We start from the raw sequence: 16,909 nt of genomic DNA, 5'->3' as shown, positions 1-16,909 counted from the left end.
AAAAAAAAAAAAAGGAGATTCTCAACTTATTTTTTGCCTTAAAGCAAACGTCATTATGAAGAAAACAAACCAAGGTAAGGTACATAAGGCTATATATATATATATATATATATATATATATATATAAAGCATCAATTTGGTTGGCGAATTTTTTTTTCCAATCTTTGTTTTGTGTGCATCAATGTATTTCTTATGCTTAAATTAATATTGTATTAATTATATTTACCATGCATCTTGAGAATTATAGTTAAGCCCCAAAAATTTAATTTAATAACAGATATTTCGTTAGATGTTACTTGAAAAATGAGTTACGAGTACACATTTGAATGGTTACACTTATATGAATCATAATTGCAAATAACTCAGAGTAACTTATTATACTACTTTTTTTGGTCTGAACTTATTATAATACTTAATTGGACTTAATTACTTTCTAACAAGAATAAAAACTAGTATAAGACGCATTTTACGGAATTAATTAAAGAAAGGGTAGCATATATATATATATATAGTACGTACATTTAATTTGATTGTTGTGAAAGCAAAGGAGTGTTATTTTAGAGGCCAGTTGGTCCGTACCACTTGAAGGTACGAAGGAATGCACTTATATTTTGTCGGTGTATTATGTGTCTATATTTATACTATCTACGTATATCATGTTTTGCCAAAATTTATTTATTTTTTTAATTAATGGTCTCTTTTGACTTTGACTTTATGACCAAAAACTTCTCTGGGCTTGGGGAAAATTGGGAAACTGTATCTAATTTTATAAGTTACTTTCAGTATTTTTTTTAATTAGAACTAAGAAAATCTAATAAAATCAAAATATTTATTACTTTGATCATATTAAATACATTTTTTTAATTTTCCTACGTCAACATTAAATAAGGATAAAAGAGAAGTTTTATAATAAATAAATTCATATACTGCCTTATAAAAAGATTGCACAGTTTCTCCTTTTAGAGGAACTATATTTATTATATGGTGTTATTTTATTTTGGAATGTTATGATAAACCTTATTAACTTTTTACATATACATTCATTTATTATCAATAAAATTATGTTTTCATAGCAAATGGGACTAAAGAGCTTCCACTGAACCGAGAAAAAGAGTTCGTTTTGATGGTCTACATCAGACTGAAACAAATACAATGATTCTATCCATCATACTGACACTTACGAGCCATGTAATGATAAAAAAAATTAAACAAACATGCCTCATCTTGCAACAATTCATATTTTCTATAGGCTTATAATGTCTCGGAATGCCAACTATCTGAAGTGGAAAAAAAACAAAAAGGGCTCTAATTTCTGTTGTGAGTGTTAGCTCTGATTCTTTTCTCTGGTACAAGGATACAGGGATTTTCCTATTCTACTGACTTTGATTTGAATTCAATCTTTCAGGTAAAAAAAAAAGATTTGAATTCAATCTCCTTTCAAGTGGCTATACTACAGACAACATTATGAGAGTGCTTCAAGGGGAGAAGATAGGAACTGTTTGTCATAAAGATCTTGGGAAGCCGATTACCGGTCAATGCAAGTGCCATAAACAGCAATATCACATTGATCATATTCAACTCTATCTAAGAGATGGGTACTTTTCCCCCGAAACCCACTTCTCTTGTGCCACCATCGTTTTTATTGTCAATTGTGATAAATCACTACGTAATTCAGATTTTCCCCCGCCTATTCTCCATCATGCTTTCAAATACTTTATTGAATCCCATCTGGTCCTCACTGTTTAAATTAACACATTGGAAAATGTAAAAAGAAGGAAAAAAAACAAGGATTGGAACTGGAACATCTACCCAAATTCATATCCCATTCCAACTAAGCAACGGTAGAACACGAGATTAAATTGAACAGATATATTCAATTAAGACAAACTTACATAGCCGCATACATATCAAGCTAAAATATATTACAGCAGAAAAATCCTCCACTCAATATATTGGAAAAAAATAAATATATCAATAAACAGATTGCCTCAAGTTCCGCATTACCAGCTCTTGCCGGACATATCCTGACCATATCATTAGAACAATAAGGAAATGTACAGGAGAGGGGCAGAGGACCTTCTAACTTTGTGGGACCGTACGGTTGGAGAAAAATTGGTAAAGAACTGTACACTAGCAGGATAATAGAGAAGAGCTAACTTTGCTGGTTAGGATGTTTCAAAATTTCTCTGCCAGAAATGACACTTCAAAATTTGAACAGCTCAACGAGTCTGAGGTTGAAAATTTGTCAATGAAAACAAGATTAGGCTGCAGCCCAGAGTGTGAGCTGAGCATAATAAGTGAATGAGAAGAGCCTGCCGCCCCCATCGGAGCAACGTTCACCATGTCAGTCAACTGAAACATAGAGCCGCTGGGAACACACACAAGTCTGTTTACCTTTTGTGGAAGATTCTGGACATTGAACAAGTCCTCTACAGAAAATATTAAGGCTCTTTGGTCAATCTTTTATGATCTCCTTCAGAGAAAGTACGCCATCACGTGGATGTGCTTCTTCCACCTTAACTATTATCTCATCCCCTATCTGAGTTCCAACAGACACCCAAGCAGTAGCTTGAAATCCAACCTGCAAAAGATAAAGAACTCATGCATTCAGGACAGTCTTGAGCATCCGCCAAATGGGCTTACGCCCTATCTTGAATGAGAACGTAATGGGGGTCTAGAAGTTTTCCTTCTAGATTTTTGCTTTTGTATTTTGCTCCCTCTTGTAATTCTTTTCTTTTTAAAAAAAAAAAGTTGGGGGGGGGGGGTGGAAGAAAAGGGGGCAAAAAAAAAAAAAACCCTCAAAATTAGAAGAGCAGTTTTAGAATTTCATCTTGTGTATGTGTGACAATTTTGTCAGAATTAGCATCACAGCAACTGATTTACTTGGTCCCTCATTTGTCCAAATGAATCTTATCATAGGACTACACAATATGATCACGCTAAAAGGAAATACATAATTTTAAACATATGATCCAATGTCAATTTTCTACTAGCTTTTGACAACAGATAATATAATATTCAGTCTTCCAATGAGTATCAAGTCTCTAGCCCAGCATCAGCAATAAAGATGGCCTCCATAAAATCAATCGATTGGACCAGGAGAAAGCGATGATGGACCACAATTCATAATTCCTCCCATAATAGCACTTATGAGATTGACATAAATAACCAAAATCTAACTGCACAAACTTGCAGCTATTATCGCCTAATATTGGTCAGATAGCACATGATCGTTTCAGGTGGTGCCATCAGCTGCCACTGCGACAATCATTACATAATATGGAATATGGACTGCCAAATAGAAAATATAATGCAATCACAAACTGCTTACCTCAGTCAACAGTAAGGCTGCAATTCGATCTTTTATAAATTTAAGGATCAGCGCATGATATCTTTTCTCTTTAGGTTGTCTCCGTAAATATTCTAATGTCCAATATCGAAGGCTACTGCTGCAAAGCTTTCTTACTGTTCTAAATCTGTCATTTACAACAGCAGCTATTCCTTCAAGCTGACCAGCTGAAAAAGGGGGAGGCTCACCCTTTATAAATGCCTTTACCTGTAGAAAGCATAAAAACCCCACACAAACACACAAAAAACCAAAAAAAGGATGTTAAAAACTCAGTGAGAAAGACCTTTGCTTATCTCTCTTACGTATGGCTGTCACATTCGGACAAAAGAAGGCTAAGAGATGTAAGAAGCAAAGGATTGACAGCAAATATCTCAAAATCAATATAGAATATATTGCAGGAGAAAAAAAGCAAGTTTGCCACCGTCTAGATTTCAAAATGTTACTCAAAATATAGAAGATTGCCATATTGCCCTAAATAGACTACCAGAATCCAACTAGTGGCTCTTTAGAGTTTCACCTTCTACACTTTTGCGATTTCTTCATGTTTCATTCTCTGCACCTACATTGTTTGCATTTTCACTACATACATTTTGCAAAAACATATCAAAACCAGTGATCAAATGCCTAAAACAGCCAAGTGGTTGCAAAGATACCACCTTTGATCCTTAATATAATACCTAATTGACTAATTTGAGACAATTAAGAAAGTTAACTAAATTAGTTATTTGTAATAAATAGATGTTTTTCCTAAAATGACCTTATTAACAATATGTGTTTGAATTACATATTGATGGTAACTCCTCAACATATGCAACTACTATAGGGATTACTTGAGAGAAAAAATAGATAAATATTGAAGACAAAGTGGATTGGGGTCCTATATTTAGGATCAAATTGAAAGTCAAACTAGCTCTTATATTAAATTAGGAGGCAGTATTATTTCTTGGGTTTGATGTTTTCTTTTCTTTTTTTTCCCCTCTCTTTCCTTTCTCTCTCTTTTTTTTCCTTCTTGGGGGGGGTGTGGGGGGTGTTGGTGGGAGAGATCCGATCAAGCAGTGCCAGAAAATAGGACTATAAGATAGGCCAGCAGGTACAAAATTGAGCCAGGCATTTGCCCCACCTAATTTGTGCGCATTGCTACATAAACTAATACAAGTTGGAAGATGATAAAATCTTCTAGCAGGCCTTTAGCGGCAATAAGGTTTGAAATCTATTTACACCCAGCATGATTGAAAGGGACTTGCCTGATAATGTGCAAGAAGATCCAAATATCTACGTATGGGAGATGTAAACTGAACATAACCAGGAAGTCCCAAAACCCCATGGCGCATTGGCTTCCTGAAATCAATTTCAGCAGCACGCATTACTCTGACCAAGGCAAAGCTCCTAACGGGTCCTTCTGGAAGGTGTGCAAATTCAGACATGTCTATGTCTGACTGGGGCTGTCCCCTGTAGGGTAAAGGGATGCCATTCTGGGATCCAATTGTAGCTATGGCTTCACCACAAAGTATCATCATCTCAGAGACTAATCGCATTGCAGGATCAGCTTGGTTTTCAACATAAAGATTTATTGATGGTTCAGGATCCTCTGGATTAGGCACTTTAATGCGAGTTTCTAGGGCTGCTGTCTCAACTGCACCCTGAGTAAAGGGAGAGAAAGGGAAGTTAACATATCAGAGGCCAACTCTAAAAACAAAACTTTGACCAACGAAACAAATGTTGACACAAGCAGCTTGTCCATGTCTTAATGGATTGACAAACAAAAGCATGTTTGATGTTACCATTACCAAGACCAATTATTAACTAATCTAAACAAATTGTAAATAGATAACAAATTACCTAATAAATTCAATTCCTTATTGTTTTGCTAATCAGGTAGTTATAAAATCTATTGATTCCTGGAATGAACCAAAGTTCCTAAAGAATGTAAAATTACCAAATGAATTAATAGGTACTGATGCTTTATAAGTAATTTGGTATAAAAAGGTATGAATAGAGGATATTGGTAAGAATGCTAAATAGATTTTAACAGAATGACGGAAATGTTTTCTTTTATAAAGTATCCCCTCTGCCTCATCATCAGACACTTCCCATTTTGACAAGACTTCAAATTGTATCACAGGTAATGGACTTGAGCTAAGAAACAGCTTCTTTTAGTGGCAGCAGTAGCCACATGTACTGCAATCATTGGGCTAAAGATATTATGATTTTAGTTCACTACCAAAAACACAAAAAACAAATGCCCTGAAACACAACTACTGCAAACTGAACCAACCAAAACCAACCTGCTGGCGTCGCCAATTTAATCGAAGATTTGCAGCCTCAGACAAAATTCTGAGTTCCACCTCCTCCTCGAGGTTTAAATGAAGTAGCTCAGATGCACTTTCATATGTCAGCATGTACGTTGGCTTAATGACTGAATTATCCACTGAACATTCTGCAATGCTGTTACATCCACATAAGATTTCATTGACTGATCATTTTCCAAATCTCCCCTCTCTATATCTATCTATCTATATCCCTAATGAAAAAACAATCATTTTGGAGGAAAGAATGACGATGAACAAAGGAGAAGGAACCCTTTTAAGAAAAAAGGAAAAGAAGAAAGTAGAGCTTTCCTATTCCTAAGCAAATTCAGAGAAAGAAACTCCCCTTCCAGCAAGAAAAAGGGGAGCGTGATAAAAAAAGCATTAGCAAAATATATCTGTTGTACATGTACAAGATATTCCCTCTGATTTTTTTTTATAAGAGCCTGAAATTTGAATTGTTTTGGTCTTTTTTATAAGAGGTTGTTTGAACATTTAATGTGTCTTTACCATTTTTTTTTCCATAATTAATTTTATATATTGCATAAATTAGAAGGTTGGTAACTTGGCATACCACACTCTCTTTCATACTTTCTCTCATTATTTCTCTATTTCTCTCTCTTACTTACCCTCTTATACATAAGGACATACTTGGGATTTTTTTTTTTTTTACATATTTATTGCTTTTAACTAATTTTAGCTGTTTTCTTAAACCGTGTAATTTAGTTATCAAGCCCTTAAAAAAAGGATCGGAAGGAGTACCATGTTATCTGCAGGTCCAGAAGATGACGAGAAATAAACCATGAACTTAAAACTTAATGAAATATTGAAATACATCCCAACTTTTACAGATTTACGGCAGGAAGACATCTCAATCAACCCGAGTCTTTCAAATAAATAGTTTCTATCAGACGGGTTTCCTTGATTGTGAATGTCATGTTCTACAAGTATGTTATCAGGTGAATTTATACAAGATGCATTCCATAACCTGAAAATTTACCTGCCATCATTATGCAGCACAATGGATACTGTAACAGCATTACAATGCTCTCCTTGTCTCAAACTCATACCGCCCATGGCAAGTTTATCTGGAAACATAGGATACGTGGCAGTCGGCAAGAAAACAGAAGTCCCTCTTCTCATAGCTTCCCTACATGCCATGAGGTACACAAAAGAATAGAGTTAGCACCCAATCTTCAATGAAATATCTATTTGAATCTCAACCATATACCTGTCCAAAATACTTCCAGGTCGAACATATCTAGTTGGGTCTGCAACATGTATCCAAACTTTAAGGCGGCCATCTTGCAACCTTGTCGCACTCAAAGCATCATCAAGCTAAAAAAGATTGTTCGTTAATAACATTAAACGGTATAGGCCATCTAGTTCTCAAAGCCACACAAAACAGAAGGGTCTTTACCTCGTCAGCTTCATCAACATCAATGGCATAAACCTTCAAATCAGTAAAATCCTTCCTGTTAATCTGAAACCAATAACATCAAAGCATTTAATTAGGACAGACTTGTAAGATGTAACCAAGTAGAGAACAACCAAATGAACAACAAACCCTCAGCAACGATTATAAAACACAACCGTCAAGGCTGTACAGTCTACTGTTTAGAGTCAGGTTATCCCACACTTCTAAATTGATCGTCCACTCCAACCACAACTCAAAGGTTAATTCATCAAGACAATCCAGCTGTGCATCCTCACATACTGGCTAGGGTTGGTATGGTTAAACATTATTAGCAACGCCTTAGGGTTGAAAAATTCAGCCGTAAGAATACACAAAACCGAAAAGTGAGTGAAGGCAGAAATTAAGGTCAGAAATCTGAGGGGGCAACCCTACCAAGTAGAATTAACTTTCCCTCTTAGGGACGGATAACTTAGCAATGCATATACCCAATACAATATGCAAAATACGCCAATTCCCAAAATTTGAGGATATAAGGTATATGTCTAATCATACACATAAAGATAATTGATTTGGTCGGTCAAAGGCAATGACACTGCTGATTTGGCAGTTGTTAGGGGGGGATTCTCAAACACGATAGATGAATCAACTTATCCTTCAACATGCTTCATTGCTCTTAGCTACAGTCCCTTTTCAGTAGCCGACAGTAACATATCTGAAGACAACGCCATTGATGAAGACACAGGTTGCTTCCTAGGATCTCATGTATCTTGCTTCATGGCTAAGGGCAAAACAGGGCTATGGGAATATGCAGCAAGATGAAGGTACATTTAATCAATTAAGGAATATGGAGGAAGGCATAGGATAATGGCACTTGGGGATTTCAGAGGAAGACGAGATGGATATAGCTGTGATAGGAATGCACCCACATATGCATCAGTATCAGACGCATAGCTTATTCTTGGCCATACCAGTGCTTCCTCGGTTAAAATTGATATTATTGACAGAGGCTTCTAACCAATAATCATGATAAATTCAATTTAAAAATCCATGCAGAGATATATTGATCATATTTCAGAGAAAGGCATTTATTGCAGGGGTTTCCCAATTAAATGAAAAGACATATCTGAGATTGACGATGACGATGATGATGATGATGATAAGTTCTTTAAAGCAAAAAATAATAATAAAATAAATAAGACTTTAATGCAGTCTCCTTAATGGTTTGAAAATATTTTAATTTTATCCGCTTTGATTCATTAAAGATTGATATAATTGTATTAACTTTTTACTTCAAGATACAAGGGATTTATGGAACGGAAACGGGGAATATAACGGACACATCTTAAATAGATATTATTAATAAAAATCACAGCTATTGGAATATGATACACCCCAATAAGTAAAACTCGGATCACATTGTACCTCCTCTGATCTTAAAACTAGGGAATAGACTGTGCTAGAAGGCCTTCAGCAACTCATATAATTTCAACATCATATATATTATAAAGTTTATTAGGAAGGAAACTTACCTCATCTACATCAGACGAGTCTGCTAGGAGACCTTCAGCAACTGATATAATTTCTTCTGAATGATTGGTAGGAATTCCTAGCTTCAACAAATCAAGATTGACATGTACAGGAAAATAGCCAATATCTATCAGGAGATTTACAGCCGAAGATGCAGTTTTTGTCAAACCCATTTCCTTAAGAATCTGGTAGGACAAGAAAATAAGAGTCATTAGAACAGAACAGTCAATACATATAGCAAAAAAATCAACAGTTAAGATGATGAAATTTATGATTCTAGACTATCATCCTGAAGACATCTTAGCCTGTCACTAAAAAAAAAAAAGCATCAATTATAATGTCAAATGTAAACAGATTAGGAGGTTTCGGTTGGAGTACCATCCCAGCTGTTTTTCTTTGTTCATCATTTTTACATGCATCAACAGCATATGCTTCTAATGACTCAATTCGACTCCAGATTTTCTCTTCACCCATCCATGAAGCTTTGGGAGGTTTATCATGTGAAGGCATTGATTTTGCCGAACAAAGCAATTTCACAAAATCCTGTAGTTCCTTCTCAGCCGCTTCCCTCGCTATCTTCCTGCGCATAAGCTCCTCAACCTTCCTTTACACAAATTAAACAAACAAAGAAACAATAGACACAATTATGTTTCCATGTAGACGTTCTTATTAAGCAAGTAAAGAAAGTATATAACCCTCATACAATCAAGAGCATTTTCTGGATTTTATACCAAAAAAAAAAAAAGACAGCATTTCATGGAATTTAAGTTCCGCAATGTCATAATCAGCACTTGAAGTGATGAACAAAGCACAAAGAAAGAAGATAATCTCCTCCAGCAAATAACTCTGGTGGCATCTCCCTAAGCATTTTTTATTGCAAGATTAATCAAAAACAATGTTTGGGAAATTTGTGCGCATTTTGATGCTGCATTGGTAGTATTTTACCAATTGTGATGAATTTTTACTGCTAATTAATAAAGCAACCGAGTAGTTAAAAGTCCTAAATATTATAGAAATTCATCGATCCATAGTGCTAGCTCACTTGAAATTGATAGGTAAACAACTCCCATAATAATGTAATATTTTTGTGCATTTTACATAATGGATATCCCATTTGCTTTATAAAGCTAATTGGAACCCGGAAGTAATATATCTACCTGTTCAGTTCGTCGCGGCCTGTAAATGGTACGAGAGCCTTTGGTCTCCTGCACTGTGAAGTATACTTCATCTTTTGAAAGCAACATGTGTGCAGAATAGCTCTCAAGAGGCTCAGCATTGCCAAAAATCATCTGCAGAACAAGCATATAATTTAGTGAGGATCTATGATGCATACTATGACATCCTTCCCAGAAATCATTCTACCTCGGCCAATTCTTCTGCTGTCACTGACTTGTTCTCCTCCAGAAGCTCAATCCAAGCAAATTCAAGTAGTGATGGATCCTGCATTACATCAGCAGGATTCTGCTTATCCACTGAAGCAAAAAATTAGAAATGAAATATCATCCACCATAATAATGTTAAACCCACCAAGTTGTCCTTAGCTTTCTGGAGAAAATCTGAAATATCTGCTTGCTCAAAGTTACTGATACCAGGCACAATATATGTCACTTGTTGTGGTTTAATTGAAGAAGTGGCACCATTCTACAGCCCAATAAAACCAAGGAACAGTTAGACAAAATAAAAACCTGATAATGTTTAGCATTTGAAAGAAGGAGTTCCAACACCTAGCAACCTATACAACATGCCGCATTATGTTGTTTCTACTTGAACCTGATCAGAAACCATCCAGTTCTTCTTGCCATCAGGCCTCTGAGCAACTGCTAGCAAGATTTTATCAGAATCCTTCTTGAATTCCAAAAGCAACCCTTTTTGCAATGAACGGCTCACAAGTCTATCTTCAAGAATTTCTTCACCCATCAGTGCCATGCTGTAAAGTCAACATATAAATTTAAGATGATGTTTGAAATGATGGCAGAACAAGGAATCTGATAATTCAGGTTGCCTGCATCAATTTACAAGCCTCCCTTTCCCGAAAAAATTTCAAATGTTATTATGAAAAAAATGTTAAGATTCTTATTCCCCATGGACTTTAAAATTGTTCAGAATCAATTTTTAGTTAAAAGAAATCCCTGAGAGGAAGTTGTTCAGAATAAAAGTACTTCCTATGAAATGAACAACAATATTTTGATAGAAATTTTCAGAAACTGATTCATGACAAGCATTATGACCAGGGAAAAAAATATTAACTGAATTTTAAAACTTGAATGATTGTCAATAGATAAAGTCTGATTGTGTGTTTTCCACGGACCTTCTGTTGAAATTTCTGAAGATAAAACTGACCATCAAATAAGCATGGGATTTCTGTCGAAGGTTCCGGATTCAAAACGAAGTCTAACCACATGTAACCGAGCCAGATGTTTACAGAATGCCACTCAATTGTATATCCGGGTACTATTTGTTCCAAACCACAAGATAATTCTTTGAAATCCTATCTATAACGCTTCAAGCAGGCAATTTTCAAATGAAGAGACCAAACATCTAGAAATATATTCAGAATCTCAATAGTACAGTACGAAAAAAAGAAATAAAAAGGAAATGCGTATATGTACACGGAACCGGAGGAAGCTCTCTTCCTGCTTTTGCGCATGACTTTAAGCTCTTCCATGACGCTCTCGACGAGACTTTGGAAGGTACAGCTTCGAACACCACCATAGTTGAAGAACTGAGATTGAAAGTGGAACAGCGGTGAACGCCGGGAACTCAGTTCACGGTAGCAACGAACCTGCAATGTCCTAAAATGGCAGCGGCAGCAGCATATGTGGAACGCCGAGAGAGGAGGGGATGAAGAGCGAAAAATATAGCTGCTATTAACTGCTCTAACCGCCATAGTAGCGTCTGATAGAGGACAAGTTTAGAGCTTCATGAGTTTCCAGACCGAACAGCGGATTGAGTGGAGCCTTGAGAGAAAAACGGCGATCTTCCAATTCCGATATTGCTTCACAAAGATATGGCTCCGACTCCACAGTCCAGAATAAGGACGAAAAGCTCTGCAATTACCAAAACACCCGCCATAAATAATGAGTTTTTTTTTAAGATCATTCTCTAATGAATCTCAAATTAATGTATTGCGCTGACAAGGATTAAAACTAATGTTTGTCCTTTCTTCAACATTAAACCTCATTTTTGTCATATTTCATTTTCTTTGCCAACGTATTTTTGCCATATTTCATATTCTAAATATAAGAAAAATATGTGAATTCACAAAATAACTTTATACTTAAATATCAATTCATCTCAAGATTATTTGGATTATATTTTGCTTTCATCATAAATATTTAATTTCGTGGAGCTAATCATAAATAGCATGGGACCATAGTTATATGAAGTTCAAAATGAATTGTATTATGTACAATTTGTAAATTACTATCAAAAATTTCTTATTGTTCCCTCAAGCTTTTTTCCCTGTAAGAAGGTTTTATTTTTTAAATTACAATATATGTATAATATATATATATATATTAATTGCCCTTGGTTGAATGTGCAGTAAAGCTCCTCTTTTTAAAGTTCAAAACAATCAGCGTGACGTGTTGTGTGAATATAACTAGTTTTTTCTCCCTCTAAATACATGGATTCTTTTATTGGAGACAATCCTATTCAATACAATATTGAATACTAAATGTGGATACCTCTCGACAAATATTTAAATTTTGATTCGTCACGTTATGAAAAATTAGCCTTTTTCACTAGATCTAACCTCTGTTAATGATATGAGTATAACTGGTTGTTTACTCATACTAAAATTCATTGTATATGGGTCGAAAATATGCGATGGTGGAGTACTTGATTTGAAAAATGAAATTGCCTCACTGTTTAGGCGTTATATTTGGGATGGAAGGATGTTAGGAACTTGATACAGATATGAGATATTGTCTTTGTAAAATAAGATAATAGTTAATTAGTTAATCACCCATTGGCTCTATATATACGGCATCTTAGCATGTAATTTAGGCGCGGAAGATAATTAAGCCCTTACTAAAGGGAAGAATTAACATAAATCCTCACCTCACACGTAAGTCTCGAGTTCGGGGTTGAGTTGATGAGTAAATACCATTACTTTTTAAACAGGGCATGTGCTAGTTTTTCAAAAGATTAGAGACAACTAAAAATTTATTCTAACGAGTGTTGATGATTGCATTTGTTGGTCACCATTTTTATTTCTTTTCCTTTTTTTGGTTGGGGGGAGGGGGGTTTCGTAATATCTAATAACAAATTCGAGTATAAATACAAGTAGCACCGAAGCTCTTTCCATTTTTCCATTTCCACCCTACTAAAGTTGCCCTCGTGATATAAATGAGATGATGTATAATTTTATATAAAATCAATCTATTTGCCTTACTCGAGGCTATGAAAAGTATGTCCCAAGGCAAAGGGCATCAACTATATAGAGCAGTGTTTCATAAGAGCCTCAAAACAATTAAAACATCACATATATATATATATGGACAAATGAATAAACAGCTCATAGCAACCCCTAATACCATCCCCTTCACTATCAAAATTCAAGTACAAAGCTGACTGCACAACTGCTTGATCTGTGAATCGGTTGGATCTTGAATCAAATATGTACTGGATTTCCCATTGCTTGAGCAAGTTATGTTCAGCTGACTGCCAAGTTGCGTTGTCTGCAAATTATAGCATTCCAGCAAGCGTTAATTCATGCATGCACAGATGAATACATCAAGAGTCCAAAAACAAAAAAAAAAGTATTTCTGAGGTCTTCAACTGTCAATAATATAATTTTACGATCCATACTATCTTTTGAAAAATTGGTTGTTGGTAGAAGTAGAACACAATAGTGTTATACGATTCACGTATCCAATCCAAAAGGGGTTCAAAGATGTATTGCAGGTGCTTAAATTAGAGAGAAATATTGTTTTGTGATTTTATGACCTGATAGGGTTATTCAATCAAGAGTAGTTCAGGTAAAATGTTATAATATTTACCAAGCAAGATGCAGGTTCGTTGTTGCATTTCCATCTTGAAGTTGGAACACAAGATAGATAATGGCACCAAGAACAATGATCATTGGCATCAACACCACGAAGAAGCGCAATAAGGCCAACAGTAATTCTGTCAAATTGACAATATAATATTAGCTCAATCTCTGAAACAGAACAAAAATGTAAAATGGCGGGGGCGAGAAAATCAAGGATACAGTAAGATGGGGCAACTAGGGAAACATACAATATCATCAAGAGCAGGAACAATGTTTCTGTCACTACGATGACTAACTTCTTATTTGGTTCGAAGGATCAGATCGAGAAGTTAGTTGCCATATTTGGTTTGAAGGATCAAATTGGGAAGTTAGTTGCCATGATTTTAACAGAGAATTAAAAGTGATTTTGGGCCAAAAAAAAAGAACTGAAAGTGACTGGAAAACACTATTGAGGAATTAAATTGAAAAGATTACACTTCAGAGAACCAAATTAAAATGCTCCTCTTCTGTCAGGATGAAAACAGTATTTTATTTTATTCTATATTATGTTATGACATCGAGCAATTAACTTGGCTTCTTAAGCTATATACATTAAGTCTGCTCCACTCCGATCACCTAACTGAAACACTGGTCTCATGCTATATGTCAATAGGGTTAAGCCTTAAGACGTTTCTCCTTCTATATATAGGCTTGTTAGCGCAATATGATGTTAGAAAGAACAACACTTGAGAGACTTACCCAGCAACAACAAGGATCAGAGAGAGGATCCATAAGATGCACTGGTATTTTTTGAATCTAGATCTAGCTGAGGCAGAAGAGTAATCCGGAGGAGCATATCTTCGGTTAACCCAGCTAAACTGAGGACGGATCAGAAACACAAATCCAAGAAGAAATCCTGTAATAAATCCTCCAATATGAGCAAAATTGTCCACATGTGGGAGGATCCCTACAGCTAGATTGACTGCAACGATAATCACAAGAGTGAAGAGTGCTCCAAACTGCACATATCAGAAAATTATATCATAACAAGTTGGATATAAGGGCCGAAATTTTCCTTTTCAGGAGATCACATTTCAAATAGGAGAAATTTTATGATCACCTTATTATCATACATAGACCAATTAGTAATGAGTTCAGAAAGCATGGCTCCCAGCAATCCAAAAAGAGCCCCAGAGGCACCAACTGAGATGTTCGACTGAATGAATAGAGCAGAAAGCAAACTTCCCCCAAATCCAGAAATCACAAATAGCAATCCAATGCGCACTGTAATACAACAATATGCGAAACAGGAAACCAGTTAGCGCTAAATAGTGCAAGTGATAACATAGATACAGAAAGCCATCTCTACTACAAGAGAAACTCAAAATGAAGTATCTTTAGTATCACTTTGTTATAGTTATGATATTATAAACAGCACCAACCATAGCACCATTCAAGCATCTGATTCTGTAAATAGTCTTATGTTATTTTTTTTCCTTCAAATTTGAGAAAAAGTGGATAACAGTAAGCATGTAATCAAATAGTAAACAAGTAATTTGTACATTACATTACTTTTATGATAACTGATCAGTCATAGAACTGATTTTGTGAGGATGGGATTCATGGATTCAAAGGAAGATTTTGTTAAATGAAAAGAAGAAAAAAATGATCATCCTGTATAATGGGGTAAAATTGATTTTGAGTGACACGGGTATAAATGGATTCCTCCTCCATATATAAAATTGTTGTTTTATGTCTAGATGCTACCATGCCCTGATGTTCGCCAACTATGGGTTAGGAGAAGGAAATCGACCTCGGGGTCTTAACTCTCAAAGAAACATAATCCAAAGAATTGCAAGGCGCAAGGAGAAAATAAAAAATGTTAATTTGAGATGCAAAATACATACAGAATCCAAATTCTTGCTCAAGCCGGATCCCGATGATGAGAATACCCAACATATTTGCCAATATATGGAAGACACCAGCATGTAACCACATGCAAGTGAGAAGGCGCCAGCCCTGGTGCCTGTGAACCACCCTACCGACATCAAGAGCTCCCATCTTCTGTAGCCTGAGCAATAAATAGATATCACCTCTTCAATTGCAGTTACAGCCATGGATTTCATTCCAAAACAAAAATTCAGAACAGCTACAATTTTAAAATTCAGTCCCACATATGAAAACTATCAATTATAATACAGCTACTCACGTATATGGACTTAAACATTGTGAGTTGAAATACAATTCTAACGAAATATAAGAGTAACATCTTAATGATCTAGAGGAACAAGGACAACTCACGTTAATGAAGAAGGCCCGAGAAGCGGGTTCTCTTTCAGCGGCTGAAAAGAGAAACGACCGAGGAAGCGGGCAACGCAAGAGACAGAGTTTTTGGGGCAATTGTTGACGTACATGGTAATCACAAACACAACGATGTTGGCAATCACAATGAAAGGAATTAGCCAGGGAAACCATCTCTTAAAATGCTTTACTTCGGTGTATTCTACTGGCGTTGTACTTGTTGAATAGGGCAGAGCCGTGCCTGCCTCCTCTGGGTGGATCACATGGTTGTTCTTCCGAGAATTAATCCTCAGGTGGATCTCCGACGGTGGAGGTGGCTCTGCCGCCATGGACAATGAACTCGGTGAGGCTAAAAGAAGACGAGAAACTTCAAATGGTGAGGTATGCTGATGCAAAATCTGATCAATTTCAGAAGAAAGCTAAAGTTTGAAACTGGGGCTGCCACCGGCGATGATTAAAGACAGAGTCAGAAAAGGATTGTGATTAGTCAAAAAAATTCACAATCAAGAGCTTTGCTTTTTCCACCGAACGCTATTTGTATATGCTCCTTTTAAAATCAATCAATCAATTCTTGTTATTTAATTACGAGTATTTAATAAAAGTGGACGCGTTCGCCTCGGTGGTTCATTTGTTCAAGGAACTGAAAAGAACAAGCTTTTCACACATATCCCGTTATTTTCATGGCAAAACTATTGTAGTTAAATTAAGATTTAAAAAGTGTTTAGATGAGATGAAAAATACCGTTAAAAAGTATTTTTATAGATATCGAGAAAATTTTTTTCACATATTTATATCATAAAATTACTTTTAAAATTATGATTTGATTTTATCTAATTATTTTCTCAAATTATTTTTACAAAGACAAGTTTTGTTTCGTGCTCTTGGCCACCAATATTTGACTTTTGTTCATCTTTGTTGTAACATATTGTCCGTGTTGGTGTCCTAAATATATAATTATTAATATGCGTGAATATGTGTGTGGCATATTTAATAATATATTATGTGATGGCAAAAATTTTAAACAAATTTGGAGG

The 16,909-nt window shown here is 35.5% G+C and overlaps 2 protein-coding genes across 2 annotated transcripts; both read right to left on the bottom strand.

Annotated features, from left to right (window-relative positions):
* Positions 1-1,224: 1,224 nt before the first annotated feature.
* LOC114739647 (ribonuclease II, chloroplastic/mitochondrial) lies at positions 1,225-11,603 on the bottom strand. Its single transcript, XM_028927731.1, has 14 exons — positions 11,209-11,603; positions 10,370-10,526; positions 10,127-10,240; positions 9,962-10,039; positions 9,757-9,888; positions 8,978-9,199; positions 8,602-8,784; positions 7,076-7,138; positions 6,887-6,993; positions 6,656-6,805; positions 5,635-5,794; positions 4,594-4,989; positions 3,332-3,556; positions 1,225-2,581 (listed from the first exon to the last, which is right to left on the bottom strand). Exons 1-14 carry the CDS (start codon positions 11,484-11,486, stop codon positions 2,456-2,458), a joined length of 2,391 nt encoding a protein of 796 aa, XP_028783564.1. The 5' UTR covers positions 11,487-11,603; the 3' UTR covers positions 1,225-2,455.
* A 1,338-nt stretch (positions 11,604-12,941) lies between these two features.
* Positions 12,942-16,391, bottom strand: LOC114739513 (RHOMBOID-like protein 1). Its single transcript, XM_028927573.1, has 6 exons — positions 15,876-16,391; positions 15,482-15,645; positions 14,695-14,858; positions 14,334-14,593; positions 13,603-13,729; positions 12,942-13,281 (listed from the first exon to the last, which is right to left on the bottom strand). Exons 1-6 carry the CDS (start codon positions 16,202-16,204, stop codon positions 13,159-13,161), a joined length of 1,167 nt encoding a protein of 388 aa, XP_028783406.1. The 5' UTR covers positions 16,205-16,391; the 3' UTR covers positions 12,942-13,158.
* Positions 16,392-16,909: the final 518 nt, after the last annotated feature.

This window comes from Neltuma alba, unplaced genomic scaffold, assembly GCF_004799145.2.
Source record: "Neltuma alba isolate B1F8T4 unplaced genomic scaffold, ASM479914v2 tig00002863_pilon, whole genome shotgun sequence".
NCBI classification, from domain to species: Eukaryota; Viridiplantae; Streptophyta; class Magnoliopsida; order Fabales; family Fabaceae; genus Neltuma; species Neltuma alba.
This window is presented reverse-complemented; position numbering and strand designations above follow the sequence as displayed.